At 35.7% G+C, this 16,486-nt stretch overlaps 1 protein-coding gene across 2 annotated transcripts; it reads right to left on the bottom strand.

The window, feature by feature from the left end:
• Positions 1-7,272: 7,272 nt before the first annotated feature.
• Positions 7,273-10,485, bottom strand: LOC110922340 (F-box protein At2g21930). Of its 2 annotated transcripts, none has more exons than XM_022166661.2 (3): positions 10,408-10,485; positions 8,123-9,366; positions 7,273-7,988 (listed from the first exon to the last, which is right to left on the bottom strand). In XM_022166661.2, the coding sequence occupies exon 2, from the start codon at positions 9,354-9,356 to the stop codon at positions 8,124-8,126; it is 1,233 nt and encodes a 410-aa protein (XP_022022353.1). In that variant the 5' UTR covers positions 9,357-9,366; positions 10,408-10,485; the 3' UTR covers positions 7,273-7,988; position 8,123. The 2 variants fall into 2 exon arrangements, with proteins under 2 accessions (XP_022022353.1, XP_022022352.1); XM_022166660.2 differs by having other exon boundaries at positions 10,309-10,463.
• Between the last annotated feature and the right edge of the window lie 6,001 nt (positions 10,486-16,486).

Below are 16,486 nucleotides of genomic sequence, written 5' to 3' on the forward strand. Positions count from 1 at the left end.
TAAAAGACTAGATTTTTACAAGGTTTATGTATGCGTAAATAAATGGGTTGACTTATCGGTGCTCACTTGTTGGCATTTTCGATACGGGTACGATAATGATATTTTATCGAATTTTATATTTAAATACCGGTACCGTACCGAACATCTTGATATCGAAAAATTTGGTGCTGATACCACGCTCGTCCCTAATTCAAGCCATATCAAAAAGCCATTATCGTGCACATATATCAAAGCCCCAACCCCCCCCCCCCCTATTGTGTTCGAGTTAATTCAAATCATCGCCTAAAACTCGTCTACTTATCAACTTGGCAAAATTGACACCTTAGACTATTAAATGTTTGTTAACGTTTAATAAGATACGACAAGATTGACACCTTAGACTATCAAATGTTTGTTAACGTTTATAATAAGATACATGAGTGCATGAGAGTGTGTATATAAACCGAAATATAAAAAGATTGACACCTTAGACTATTAATATATCTTCAAATGAAAATCTCTTCCAATCAGTGTTTTAAAAACCAATTCAAACCGGTCGGTGGTATCGGTTGAGCTGTCCGATAGAACCGGTGAAAACACCCAGTACACCCGGTTAAACCGCCTGCCACACCCGATTAAACCGCTTTTTAAGCCCAATCCGGTATGATATAAAACCGGTTGAGCTCTTAAATAAATTTTAATTCGATTGTTAGCAATATATGTGTGCGCATGCATATATATATAATATTTGGCACCAGCAACGGTATAACAACCAAAAGAGAAAACCCCAAAAATAAGTTCGTTTCATTATGGTACCAACACACGCTTTAGCAACTAAAAGAGAAACCTAAAATAAAATTGTAATATGATCCAAACAATACGTACACATGTTCGATTTATTACAACGGTTAGTTAATACGACTCAACCAGAACAATAAAGACAATTACTGCGGGTTCACCAAATAGCTCATTACATCAAATTAAAATTTACAAATGCTCCAATGAGTAACGAGTAGGGATGACAAAAGAAAACCCGAGTCTGACAGGTATACCCAAAACCCAAAAAATATGGGACGGGTATACCCGAAGCCTGATGAGTATGGACCGGGTAAACTCGAAACCGGATGAGTATGGGCCGGGTATGAGACTACTTTTAGAAATTTTCGTGGGTATGGGACGGGTATAGGAGATACCCGACTCGATTACCAGAAATCACAGTTTATCTGCACTATACACCCAAAGCATATACCTGATGTTTTTTATTTATAATTTTACTAGGTTAAAACCCCGTGTATTACACGGGTTGTATAAGTGTAAATTTATATAATAAATAATAAAAACGATCTATCTTTAAAAAAAACCCGTGTATTGAACAAAATATAATATCATATATTAATACATACAGTCCTCATGATTTATCTTTCAAAAATGAACGTTGATATACTATTTACTTAATATAACATTTTACTTTGTTTTTTTATAGTTACTATTAGTTAAAAACAGATGTATTACATGGGTTGAATAATATTTTCATGATGCATTCAAATTATGAGATACAATTATTTTAGTTAGTTTTAAGGACCTTCATACTTGTTTGTTTATTTCGATAGATAAAACATTCATCTCAATTTTATATTCAAGAGAGTTTATGGTACAAAAAGGTGGAGATCGATCTCTACATTTTTATTAATTTCATCATTTTTTATGAGTTATACCGTAAGAAATAAATTCTCTTTGACCTATATAAATTTCTTCGGTCCTTAAACTAATTTTAATTCGTGCATCATAAGTATTTTTTGAATATTTATAAGATAATAACTTACCTTATAGTTAAAGAAAATAAACTATAATTTTTAATCGTATTAAATGTGCATATAATTCGGTAGTATTTTTTACATTTTTTTATGAATAACTAAAATGGTAATGGCTAGTATTTTTTAAGTCGGCTCGATGGATTTGATAAACTATAGTTGAAATATAATTCTCTTTTATATAATCTTTTATAAAAAAGGTGTATCCATATCTAAATTTTTGTTTAAAATTATTTATAGAAAAACAAATATTAGTATTTTTTTAAGTCGGCTCGATTGATTTGATAAACTATAGTTGAAATATAATTCTCTTTTATATAATCTTTTATAAAAAAGGTGTATCCTTATCTAAATTTTTGTTTAAAATTATTTATAGAAAAAAATATATTTATTCTTATCTAATTTTTAGTTTAAAATTATTATTGTTATTTAACATAGATAAATAAAAAAAATAAGGTGAGAAAGCATGAGAAAGTGACACGTGTCAAAAAAGATTTTTATTTATTAGTATAGGAAGATTATTTATTTATTGCATACATTCTTTTAATTACGTGGCAATGTTTATCAACAAACATAATTAATTCAAAAAAATTATCTATAAGATTGTTATGGTTTGTTTCAAAATCTACGAATCTAATACTTTAATCAATATTAATGTTTTAAATTTGTTATTTCCTCTATCTTATCACTAATTATGTGATATAATGACTACTTTTAATTATAAATCTTAGAAAATAAATATTTATAATTAAATAAGAGAGAACGCTCAAATGAATGACACGTGTCCCTTTATTGTTTTCTTTTATTATAGAGTATAGATATTCCCTTAACCTTTTGTGTATTAGTGCTTTATTTTAGTAGGTTCATTATGTGAAAATATAATTTTGCTTTAGGAATACGTATTAGATAATAACATTTATATTTTGTATGTTGCTAAGTATATACATAAAACCCTATAAAAATTGTAATGTTGTTATTTATTTATGACAAAATTATATTTTTGTAATGTATCATATTTTAATTTATAATAATTTTTATATAAATGAAAATTATACATTAACGGGTATACCCGATATCTGCGGGTATGCCTGATACCCGGCAAGTAATTACCCGACAAATATCTAACAAGTATTAGGTCAGGTATGAGACACGATTTTATAATCGGGTATGGGTATACGATTACCAATACCCAGCCCAAACCTGGCACATTGCTATTCCTATCAACGGGTCATTAAGTTATACATAACTCTTTTATTAAAAAAATCAAAAAGTGAAATAACCCAAAATTTACGTACATTTTTTATTTTATTTGGGTAATAATTCTTTTCAATAAATGCCAAAATAATAATAATAATAGTCTTAAGCCCCCGCGTTGTGGGTCGAGGCGTAAAACCATGCTAACTGAACGATGACCAAAACCTAGGAAAACATAAAACAAATACACGAATTTATAACACCAAGTGATCAACTGAAAATGTACATAAAAATAAGAACGAAAACATAGTGTATTTGACCTGACGGAACTCTGGAAAAAAATCTACGTCGAAAAACGTAAACCAGTTTGTATTTAAACCAACACATACAAAAAAGAAAACATGTTAGACTCTAAGGAGTAAAAATTGTTGGAAAAATAGGTGAAAATAACATTTTTCACAAATATAGCCATATAGGAAAATGATTTTTTCCTATGTTGGACTAGAAATAAATATCATAAAATGAGCGGGTTTTATGTATTTATTTGTGGGTTTGTGTTCTATGTTGGAAGACCTTCGCAACGAACTAAACCACGTCCAAAACGGAGCTAAGATGAATAAGATGTCGATGCTCAAAGTTGGGTGTTTGAAACATTGAATGCTGAAACAAAAGGGAAAGTAGCACCTTGTCCCACATTGGAGGAGATATGGAACTTAAATGGGTATTTAAGGTGGAACTCTCAATCCTTATTGTTTCATGGAAGCACACACTAAGTGTCCTCGCGAAGGGTGCAGAGCACCCTGACCAGCACTCGCGCGTGGCGTGGGCGAGGAGGCGCAATGTGGCGCTTTGATGGCGCACTTTGCACTTCGCACGCTTGAGAGCCGCCTTTGTATTTTTGACCACGTGCGTGTGGTGGATCACAGAGGCTGCAAGGACCAAGTGGTGAAGTGGCGTGCAGGTTCAAAGCGCGTGACGTGGCAGTCCGCGCGCGAGTACAAGTGGCACGAAGGCGCGCGGTTGCGCATGGTGCATGGGTCCTGTTGTGCGTGCGCAGCGCACCATAGTGAGCCAATACGGCGCGACTGTGTGGCGTGCTCGTAGAGGCTCACAGGTGACGTGGCGCACGCGCGCATGGTCCTAAGTCAGGGTGGCGCATGCGCGCATGGCAGTGAGCCAGTTGGACGCACCGCGCATGAGCGTGCAGACCTGCGCGCTCAAGGACGCGTGCGCACCAGTGTCTCTTGCGCGCGCGCAGAAGCTTCCAGCATTCAATAGAAATGCAGTTACACTTCAGCAACGAAACTGCCAAGTCAGACGGTTATGACTGAGAATTAAATGACGTATTAAATTGCATTGAAGACGTTTAATGCAATTTAAACCTCTCATTTAATTCGTTTTTGCCTGTTTCAAATCGGGAGCTGTATAAATACAGCTCCATACTTTGCTGCAGAGGACACCATGAAAACCCAGCAACACAACAGTTTATGCAAACTACTCTCTCTCTACTACTGATCTTCATTCTGATCTCTTCAAGGTAACCTTCAGGTTGTAGGTGAACTCCGGCAGTACCGCTGCTTCGGCTGTTGTACCCTGGGAAATAAAACAAGTACTCTTGGGAGACTCGGAATTTGTTTTAAGGGAAGCGTGTGTACACGTGCCTCAGTCTTTCTTCTTCTACATTTCTTGTACTTTGGTTATTTTCAGTTGTAATTGTACTAGTTGGTTAGACTTTCTCATTTCTATATTGTAATTATTTTATAAATTTTGTTTTATTTTATTTAAGTTACGCGAACGGTTCTTACAAAAATGACATATTGCAAAGTTTTTGAAAAGTTAAAAGGCTATAAGTGTATTAATTGGTATGTTATGAATTTACAACAACAATAATAATAATGCTATGAACAATAATAAGTTAAAATCTAATAATATAAATAAATATATACTTGCAAGAAAGAATATTTCAAGATGAAATGCAATTGAATGGATGAGATTTATTTAATAAATACTCTCTACAAGTATTATTTCTTGTAAATTTGGTATTCGACAAAAAAACTCTACAAGCATTTACAACTTGCAACCCAATTGTGTCTATAAATAAAAATGAAAGTCATGAAAAATTTTACCCCATTCCATCTCAAATCAATACCCTTTTTTCTTAAAACAAATACCCCCTGAACAAAATTTCAAGCCTCCAGTGAAACATGTGTGTAGTAGTGTCCCAAGGATTAATCATATTATAACTCTAGTGAAACATGTGTGACAGCAACAGAAATAACAGTAGTCCCTCTTGGCAAGGTGTGACAGCAAACAGAAATAACAATATTTATTCAAACATAAAACACTTTATCAAATAAATAATTTACATCTTACTAGACTTGATCTCAATATAGTAGCCACTTTGACACCATCATTTTACTCATGATGCAATACTAGAACGTAATTTGTAGAACTTAAATCGAACACGTAGTTTTCCATCGAAAAATTCCCAAGGATCGAACTCAACAAAATCACCCGCATTTAACTCACAAGCTTCAACAACTTCATAGAACTTTTGAAGCTCATCTTTGTTTAAAACCAGTTTGAAAATTCTTCCATCTTTGTCATTCACCAAAACAACTTCAACAGGCATATTGTTATCACCTATAATTGGAATTATATCTTTTTCAACGCCTTTATCCGGCAAAGTAAGGTATCCATTTTTTAATACATCACTTTTATCGAGTGTTTTGGATATCATGTTGGCCAAACATATGTTTTGTTAAATATATATACATATATGTGTGTGAATGTGAATGAACATCCAAACAACTATTGGGTTATTTGTACTATACACAAACCTGGCATGCAATATATACGTTGTATTTATTATTATAAATTACCAAACTTCAATTGAATATTACATTTTATTATCAATTATTATGAAATTTTGATTTAAATGATAACCATCCTACACGTATTTTATTGAGGAAAGGTAATTAAGCTTTTAAGTTTCTCGAATTTTAACGTAAACAACACTTTGTGCACCAAGGCTAGATGATATAGAATGGAGCCTCTAGAGGATTCATTGCGCCACATACGTGTCATATAGACAAGGGGGCTTCATTGCCTTCTTTTGTGAATAACACTCGTGCAATGGAATAAAACTCTCTTATTAAAAAAGAAGAAAAAAGAGAAACAATAAAACAAAAAGTTATGATTGGTTGAAAACACGGGCCTCACCACCATCATCTCGTTATCCTCCGCCATTACGACCACGAGCAATCAATAGTGTCCCTTGAATAGCGCCTATGGTATGGTTGGGAGGACGCTATTGATAAGAAATTAGCTTAGATGAATAAGCAATGATGTCTCACACCACCCAGCCTATCAATTATAGTAAACCCCGAAAAACAAACGACACCATAATCATATATCTTATTATTGTGAGTCCTCATTCCACACACATATAAAACAAACAAAAATAATACATAACTATACAAATAATCCAAATATATCTATCCCCTTAGCATCTGTCTCATTTAACATTCCCAGTGGACATCCTATTCACATGTCCCAAGGATTCTCGTTTATGTTTGATTATTAAATAACCAAAACCCCTTAACTAGGGATGAGCAATTGGTATTTGGTACCGATACTTCATTTCCCGTACCGATTTTTGGTACCGAATCGGTACCCACTTTTTGACGTTTTTAGTACCAGTGCTTTCGGTTCGGTACCGGCTCGTACAGTACCAGTATTTTACCGAATTTTACTCTCACATACCAGTACCAAGCTCATCCCTGCCCTTAACGGATCTAATACTAACTTCTAAAACTCCAAAATCAGGGTGTGTCACTTTCGTCGGATTTACATATAACATATAACATATACAACGAAAGCTTTTAAACCATTTCATAATTTGTTAAACCGTTATGAATTTTGAGTTTTTACAAATAACTTCACATTTAACAAACTCATTTAAACGAATGCTAGGATATCCCATTTGCTCTTGTCAAATCGGCCGAGACGTTACGTCACCAATCATCTAACTCACCTTGGTTTGGCTCGATTTTAAAAAGAAAAGTTAATACATAGCTGTAAAAATTCAGTAATCTAAAATATATTTCAATAGTTCAAAAAACACATCCAAAGTAAGTTCCACTTAATACATTACAAGCCAAAATCAAGTTCAACGACACAAAATAAGTTTTAAATTTCAACGAAATACAATATTACAAGCCGATTTCTGGTACCATCAACCATATGCAGATCACTACCAGGTGGGTTCATGTCGCCATCAGAAATCTAACATTAATTATCAAGAGAATTACTATTAATGAAATTAGCAACCGCAGCCAAAATATGGTCGTTATGCCCCTTAAAATGAGTGTTAGAATCAATATCAGTAACAACTGCAGTCCCGTGTTAGAATCCCCCACTTGTAGTGGAGTGGTGGAAAGAACTTTGGGTTTCCTTAGAGACCCGGGTTCGATCCCCACCTGTTGCATTTGGGGGTAAGGGCAATGAGGGCGAGGAGTCCCGTGGACACAAAGGACCGTGGGCCTGAGCCTGAGCCCGCCCCCGGTTTTCATCCGGCTGTTACTCTAACGAGGCTTCTCGTGTGGAGGCAGAACGGTTTCCGGGGGAAAGCCGTAACCAAGTCTGATTACCAGCGCGGGCTCAGTAGTCTGGGCAGACTTGGCTAGGGCCCCCCGGTTTGTGGGGTGTGGGAGTTGCTCTCACAACCAAAGTAGACTCTCCACCTTTCAAAAAAAAAAAAAAAAAAACAACTGCAGTCATAGTCTCATCCAAATTACCAGAAACCCCATAATAAATAGGGCTCGAAATTACAGTATCAGAGCGAGCATGTCCCAACATTTTTTATGAAACTACACAATGTAGCTAGCTGACCCATATCACAAAAGAAATAGCCTTTGACTTCCGCCAGGTCAAGGTTGACCATATATTCAAACTTTGTCGTTGTTGTAGCTTATCTGCATATAACTTCTCACTTTGCAGGATCTGAGAAAAAAACAATCCTTATGATGTATACAAATGATTGATTACAGTGATGTCATTTCCGATGAAGATTGAGACAGTCACAAGAGATGAAGTCAATCTAAAACAAATCAAGGAAACTATATGAAGTGATGTACCTTACGCGACCAAATCATCCTGAACGTTAAGAGTTTCCGGTTCATTGTGAATTGTAAGATTCGGCTGATCAAGCAATAATAGTGTTTCCATGTAGGGATACACAAAAAATGTCGACGACATTCCATCAAACCCAAGATTATACATGTGCTTGGAGTGGGGCTCATAAACAGCAACTCGTCCTGGTTCAAAATCATTTTCATTTTCTAACATTTCAATTATAGGTTCACCACTCTTTCTAAATCCCAGGATCGCTTGTGGGTGATGTAATGCGTTAACATTCAAAGTGAATCGCTTTGTAAATGATTTTGAAACATCACCCTCCATCATCCATACATTGTACACCATTTGGTCGGCCTCTTCAAACACAACAAGAGATTCCCCTAGTTTAGACACACGCAAACAATGTCCATCTGGGGAGTGTGCTAACCCGTTTGGGAGGTTTACTTCTCCAAATTCTTCACTTGTCATATCAAATGAAATAATCAGATTACAAGACTCGCCATCCATGCTATCCCAATCAACAGCTAACCAATAAAGAACCCCACCCATGTCTACCGAGTAACAATTATCAAATTCTGGAGAAAAATCAAAGTGAATCCGTTTACGAGGGAGATTGCCACTTAGACTTCTCCAAGCCCCTGTGCTTAATGTATAGACCTCAACTTGCCAAGGGATGTGACTTGCACTTTCTATATTGCCCCACCAAATAAGATGTGTGATCTTGACAATCTTAGGGTCATTAGTCTCACGACAAACCCCAAAATTTAATACGGTCTCATATGTGACCCCATCTGCCACATTAGACACAACAGCATCAACCGATTTTCTAATAGACGGATTCCAAAGAACAACCCTGCCCGTTCCAAAACTGTGGCCATTACAGACCACTTGAGCCTCATGGTAGAAACAAAACAAGCCGTGAGAATAGCCAATTATGCTATAATGTTTGCACATTTGACGCAATACGGGATGAGTAAGGGAAACTTTATTTCCAGGGAAGGTTTCGTCATCAACAATGGAAACATACCTTAGTTCGTAATTAGGTTGATAATCTCGATACCGTAAAAGTATATGTTGTGTCTCTGTGTGTTGGCGGGCATATTCAGCAATAAAACTAGAGCCATCGATCAAAGACCTCCATGTCTTGGAGACGGACCGGAATTGAATCAACAACTTGACAGGAAGCCTTTTGAGGATTTCCACTTGGATTTCGAATGGTATGTTGTCAGACATTTGGATAATCCTGAAATGGGCAAAGCAAAATACAATCAGAAGTCATCTCTATCAATCGACATGCATTAATCAAATAATCTGAAGACATCATATGCTTGGTGACATGAGTGTTACAAGTGATAATGACAATAAACCAGCATGATGTTTGGAAAACAAAATAATAATGCAGCAATTTCAGATGTCCTATTAAAAGTAGACAAAAGATCAAATACATAGTATCTTACCATACAAAACGTACAAATGGAGTGGAAAAGCAAAAAAAAAAAAAAAAAAAAAAAACACGGTGCCATTTTCATAATTATTTTACTCGTAGGGTAATTATCAAAATTACTTTAGGAATGATCTTATAAGGTAATTTTGATCTTTGTAGGGTAATTACGATTAAAATAATTACGAAAATTGACGTTTTGTACGATAAGATGCTTTGTACAGGATCTTTGCTCGTTAAAAGTATTGCACATAAGTGGTGCTAATGACAATAAACAAACCTAATATAGTTGGTTAATAATAATATAACTTAATAAAGGGGTAGCAGGGTAGGGTTTGCTATTCAGAAAGGGGTAGCGGCGCAGCTCGTCTACCTGCCATTAGTTTGTAATCGTATTGAGTAAATGTTGAATACCAGTAATCATAACTTGAGTCTAATGAACAAGTCATCACCCTTCAAAATTAAAAAAAAAAAAAAAAAAAAAAAAAAAAAAAACTTAATAATAATCAGGAAACAAATACATACATTTTGGGGTGAATAACTTAATAATAATCAGGAAACAAATACATACATTTTGGGGTGAATTCAATGCAGAATGAAATCGTGAATTAACAAGCACAAAAACCCTAACTTTTGAATTTATAAGATTCACAGTAACGCGAACCATATTATGTCAATCTTTTCAATAGAAATATACAAGAATTTTAACCTAATGAATCAGTATCACATTTCAAGAGCCCTAACCTGAGTGAGAAGAAGAATAAACGATAATTCAGGAAGAAGGAGAAACCCTAGCCAGAGAAGAAGAAGAACCCACCCTGATTTTAAGAGAAATTATCAGACCAGAGCGTCGATCAATAGAGAGAGAGATGGAGCGTCTGTCGATTTGTTTATGTGCTAAAGTTCGAAGTTGATATCAACTAGTAATAAGATCCGCGTGCGTTACGGTGCGTGTACATTGCAAAAATCAAACGGATTAGTCAAAGCGTTATGTGATGCGCTAACCTTATGAAAACACGCGTTTCGACGTATCCGGTTGAACTCAACGTAACATATAGCCGCATTGCGATTGGATCAAAACATAACGCAAATCGAATTTATACCGTAAAATCATAATATATTATATGTGACCCGACTAAATTGAATTTATACCGTCAAGTCAAAACTCTCGAGGGGTCAAAGTGACATTTTACAAAATTCATAAAAAGTTATGGGGTTAAAAATTACATTCATTAAACTTAAGGGCTAAGAGGGAGTAAGAATGAGATTTGACAAAGTTGGGGGTTAAAAAGAAACTATAACAAAGTTAGGGATATAAAGGATAGTACCACAAAATCAAAGGGCAAAAAGGTAAACAAGTTGTAGTCTAGGGGTTACAATTGTAGTTTTCTTAAGTTGGACGGTTGTAAAAATAGAATAATAATGCAAGGGGTAAAAAAACAAAGTCTAAAAAAGACAAAGTGTAAAAGTATAGGGGTGGCGGCGAAAATACATAAAAGATGAAGGGGTGTTAGTGGAAATGTAAAAGAAGAGGGTTGGTGGCGTAACTGTGTAAGAGCTAAGAGGGTAATGGTGGAAAAGCAAAGTAGAGGGTTGGTGCTGGCAACGTTTGAAAGATGAGGTAGATGTCAAGGGGCTAAAATTGCAAAATCGTGAAAGTACGAAAACTGGGAGGCAAAGCCGGTGAAAAACCCACCGACCTAGTCTTTTTAAGTTGTACAAGTTTGTGCACATATAATATTAGTTCTAGCAACTGAAAATCAAAATTAAAAGCAAGTGACTTCAATAAATTTTACTACATATTGTTTTTCACTTTTGAGTATTAAAAGATGACGAAGAGAACATGTTGACAGTCACAGACTCACAGAGCATAAGACTTGTCTTTATCATCTCTCTGTAGACTGTCAAAACCGCAGGCGCCGTAGGTTATAGAAAACAATAAAATATTCATAATAATTTGGGCTTGTTAAATAGGCCTATATTAACCCAATATAGTGTTGGTTTAAATACGTTTAGCAGATACTATTCAGCTTGTCTTTCTCTTCTTCACGCTTCCCTGAACAGTGACCACCAGCCGACCTTCGTCGGAGAGTCGTAGCACCGCTGCCGGAAATTTTTTTTAGCATCTTTACTTCACGTTTTTTATTTTTAATTGAGGAGGGGTAGCATAATTATTTTTCACGGGTATCGGAATCCAAAAAACGTCAAAAATATATAAAATTTACACTTCTGGCAGAAAGTTGAAGGGTAGCGGGGCTACCCCTCCCACTATGGTAGGTCCGCCCCTGCCATCCGGCGTTCCGGCGACTCTAAGGTAGATAGGTGTTGACGGCGTTCCGGTGCTGACGCGTCCCGGAGAATCCCATCTAACAGCCCTAAGGGGTTGCGAAAGTCGGTGATGATGGCGTTGGGAGCATGATGGTAGACCTGGGTTCTTGTTCGTAACAGAAACAGTCAAACCATGCACAATCAACACACACAGCACCCACAGTCGTATGGCATTATTGTAATTTAGCCGGAAGTTGGACGAAGGGCAGAATAGTAATTTTGGTCGGTGGAATGTCGGTGGCCTTGCCACCGATTTTTTGTTTTAAGTATATACTAGTAACTAGTAGATGCCCTGCCCGCGTTGCGGGGCGATGCCGAATAATTCTCAATCAATTAAAAAAAAGACTACTATAATTTTGCAATGAAAAAAAAAAAACGATAATAAGACCGTAATTTTGTGCTCAGGGCAAAACTGTAATTTTTCAGGACTAATGAGCCAGTGTTAGGCAGCTAGAGTTATGCGCCGCCCGCGTTGCGGGGCGCGGCGCTAAACCGAGTATTTCTTAGGTTAATAACATGTACGCCTTTATGTCGGTTAGTTATACATGCTACCTATAACACGATATAAAAAAAATACATCAAGTTAACCAATTAAAGGAAAACAGTACCATAGTTATAATTAAAAAAAAGTAACTAAAACGATGACAAGCGTGTAATTTAGAGTTGGGGGGCAAAACAATTACTTGTCTGGACCAATTAGCGAGTGCTAGACAACTATTTGGCATGAATAAAAACAAAATTAAGTCAACAAAGTAAAATAAAACACTACCATGGTTTTTTCAAAGAAAAAAAACCATGGCAAGATTGCAATTTTTAGCGGAGGTAAAATCGTAATTTTAAAATGGAGGCAAAATAATATTTTGAACTGAGGGCAAAACCATTTTTTTTATTTTGAAATGGGGGAAAAATGGTAATATTTTAGCTGCGGGCAATATCGTAATTTTTAGCTGGGAGCAAAATCGTAATTTTAAACTGGGAACCAAATCGTAATTTGACAGGACTCTAGCTGAGGGCAAAAACATATTTTTATTTTGAACTGGGGGCAAAATTGTATTTTTTAACCGACGGCAAAATCGTAAATTTAAGCAAGGGGCAAAAACAAAATTTTATTTTGAATCGAGGGTGAAATCATAATTTTACACCTGGGATAAAATTGTAATTTGACATCACCTATAAATAACTATTATATATAAAAAAAAAACAAAGTTAAAAGTGGCCGCCAAAGTGACCAACCACTTTACAACACTATTCCCGGGTGACGTCAGCCACTTGTGAATGTTAATATGGATAATAATGCCCACGCGCGTTGTGGCGTGGGTTCATCGCAAAAATCGAATGGATTAGTCCAAACGTTATGTGATGCGTTAATCATATGAAAACGAACGTTTCGACGTATCCGGTTGAACTCAATGTAACCTATATAATCATTGCGATTGGATCAAACGTAGATTAAATCGAATTTATACCATACAAACAAAACATATTATATGCGACCAGACTAACTCGAATTTATACCGTAAAGTCAAAATTTATTATATGCGATCCGTATACCAAATAAAGCATGAAAGTGTACATCAAATTTCCATCAAAACATAGAGAAACTCAAATTTATAAGAAAAAGTATACCAATTTTATGTCGAAATGTTGACAAAGGGGCTGTTTTTTTACCTCTTAATGAGCCTCTTAATGGTTTAGACCTCTTACTGGTTCAGCACTTAATGGTTCAGATTGTTTGTTTCGCAAGCAGTTGTCTGAATGATTCAGGCATTTGCCTCTGAATGGTTAAGCATTATACCAAGTATGAATGGTTAAGACCTCTAATCTGAATTGGTCAAACATTTGCCTCTAAACGGTTAAGCATTATACTGGCTCTTAATGGTTCAGACCTCTTATTGGTTCAGCACTTAATGGTTCAGACCTGACCTCTTACTGGTTCAGCACTTAACCATTCAAAAGTTGCCAAACAGCCCAAACTCGAATATTGTACCGATTATGTAGCATGACTATGTATAATTTATTATCGACCATTTACGTTAAAATGTGGACCAACTGAATTTTTGACCCGACTCGTTTCAAAAAAAAAAAAAATTACACCGAGACGTACATAAAAAGTAAGCATGAAAAGTATTATAAATGAAAACAAAATCTGCGCCGAAACGTACATAAAATGTAAGCACGAAGACCTATTATAATTGACTTGATTCGTTTGCAAACAAAATTTACATCGAAACGTAGATAAACTCGAATTTATACCAACACGTATATAAAAAAGCACGCAATAGATTGATTTTTTTTTTTAAGTTAGCGAATGAAGGTATTATAGAATAATTAGATTATATATAATTTTGAAGGGGTCAAAGTGACTGTTTACAAAGTTCATAAAAGTTAAGGGGTTGAAAATTACCTTCCTAAACTTAAGGGCTTGGGGGGGGGGGGATGAAAATAAGATTTCACAAAGTTAGGGGGTCAAACGGAAACTACCAACGTTGGGGTAAAAAAGAAAAGTACCAAACGTAGCCCGCACTTCGCAGCGTGAAACATACTTTAAACTTAACAATTGAGGCGGTGACACTAACGTGGGCAAGCACAAAAGGACGTATAAAATTAACGTTGCGGCGTATACATAATAAAAGACAATTATGTAATGGAACCGATGTTTATTAGTCGGTGTCGATCTTATTTTTCACGGTACCCGCACATTGCGACGGTGGATACGATTAAAAGAAAAAAATGTATGAATTTGTGACAGATCGGTTCAGCATAATATTTCAGAAAACTAATTTAGTAGAAACAATTATAAGAAAAGAAAAAAGAAAGAAAAAAGAAAATAAAAAAGGTATGTGCAAGCAAAAGGTATCGAACCAGAGACAAAGATATTTAGCACCATGACATCAACCAACTCCTCCACTTGCCTTTTAGTGTAAAGCTTTAGAATCAAATATACCTAACGTCTTCAATTGAGGAATGAAAGTGATCCGAACCTGCCCGGAGCGAGCCCCCTATAGAGATAGGATAACTAGTATTAACCCCCACGTTGTGGTGGGGATGTCCCCGTGAAAAATAGCACCAATGTCACACCACCAACAGCGACCAATAAAACTGAAGTTGCGGCGTGTTAATGTGAAAAAAGTAGACCGAAACGTAAAGTATGTAAAGTAATAACTAAGTCAATTTAGAATCCGCGCATTACGACGAACTTGTCAAACAGGAAACAATAGACGACGTAAAAACGTTGAATCACACACGCCCGTTGCGTCGTGTTAAATCGCAAAATTTAGAAGAAAACGTAAAAACGTTGAACCATATACGCACGTTGCACCGTGTGAACTCGCAACATTTCGAGCGAAACAAAAACAAAAAATTAGCGAAACATGAAAAGTAGAAGTCCAAAGTTGAAAGTAAAAAAGTTGTGAGATTAAATTTGCAAAAGATGAATATTGTTGGATTAAAAGTAAAAAAAAAAAAAAAACAAATACTTTTTAGTTAAAAGTATAATATCAAATTTATTTTGAAAACTCTCTAAGACTCTAGTACAACTCCTTTATGCATAATGTAACACCCCAAAAATATAGATTTTATATATAAATTAAATTATCGGTAATAGCCAAGATAAAATAACTAGGAATAAATAATCTAGTTAGTCATAAGTCTTGAAGTAATAAGAAAAACTTGGTTAAAACACCCTTTTATAAAAGTTGAATAGTTAAAGGGCTAAAGTTGGCAAAAGTGAAAAAGGTTTTTAATTTAATCAAAATAAAACACCAAAACACACACCTAAGTGTGTGTTCTGGTCGTGAATCCCACAGGAGCCAAAGAAGGTTCTTTGCTCAAACCCTAACTTGCATAAATTGGCCAAATCAAGGAGGCAAATCGAGATCAAATCGAAAACCAAGCTCAAACTAGTGATCACCTAAGTGAGGGGATCACAAGGTATGAAGCGACTTGAAGTCACATAATGTGTTGCTGATAGAGTGCGTAAACTATGTAATGGATACACTAAGTTTGATTTAACGAACCTTTGATATTGGGTCAAAAGTCCAAAAATTTAACTTGTAGAAAATGCATGATTTAGCATGTTTGAAACTTAAAAAAAAAACAAGCACTAAGTTATAGCGTACGCAAGCCATGGAATGGACGCGAAACGCCAATATTGATAAGCCCGGGATATGGGTAAATATGTTTAGAAATAACTATTGATGCACAATATGTTGTGCGATGTAAGACTAAACGGGTCAATTATTCGTATAATAAGGAATTATGAGTCATATGCCTATAAACCGGATTTCAACCCAAACAAAATGGATAAGTGAGTCCGTAATTAAATTATAGACACGTAGGAAAAAGAATTACATAAAACGGGTAAGTAGAACGAAAGTTATGATGATTTAAGGTTAGAATATGGTTAGAAATCATAGCTGGGCAAGAAATGCAGCAGCAAAAACAAACCTGCTGTCGAAAATGGGTGGTCGCGCTATGCGACAACGAATGGAAGTCACCGTTGCGTGACGCGACGTGCGTCGCAGCCCGCGAGAGACAGGCCCCTCACCTGTCGCGCCCCGCGAGAGCACACAAAGCTGGCATTATGTTTCGTTTT

This window comes from Helianthus annuus, chromosome 17 (genome assembly GCF_002127325.2).
Source record: "Helianthus annuus cultivar XRQ/B chromosome 17, HanXRQr2.0-SUNRISE, whole genome shotgun sequence".
Taxonomy (NCBI): domain Eukaryota; kingdom Viridiplantae; phylum Streptophyta; class Magnoliopsida; order Asterales; family Asteraceae; genus Helianthus; species Helianthus annuus.

What these genes read in the sequence shown, in the direction of transcription:
- LOC110922340 (XM_022166661.2), bottom strand. Translation starts at nt 9,356, where the DNA reads ATGTCTGACAACATACCATTCGAAATCCAAGTGGAAATCCTCAAAAGG.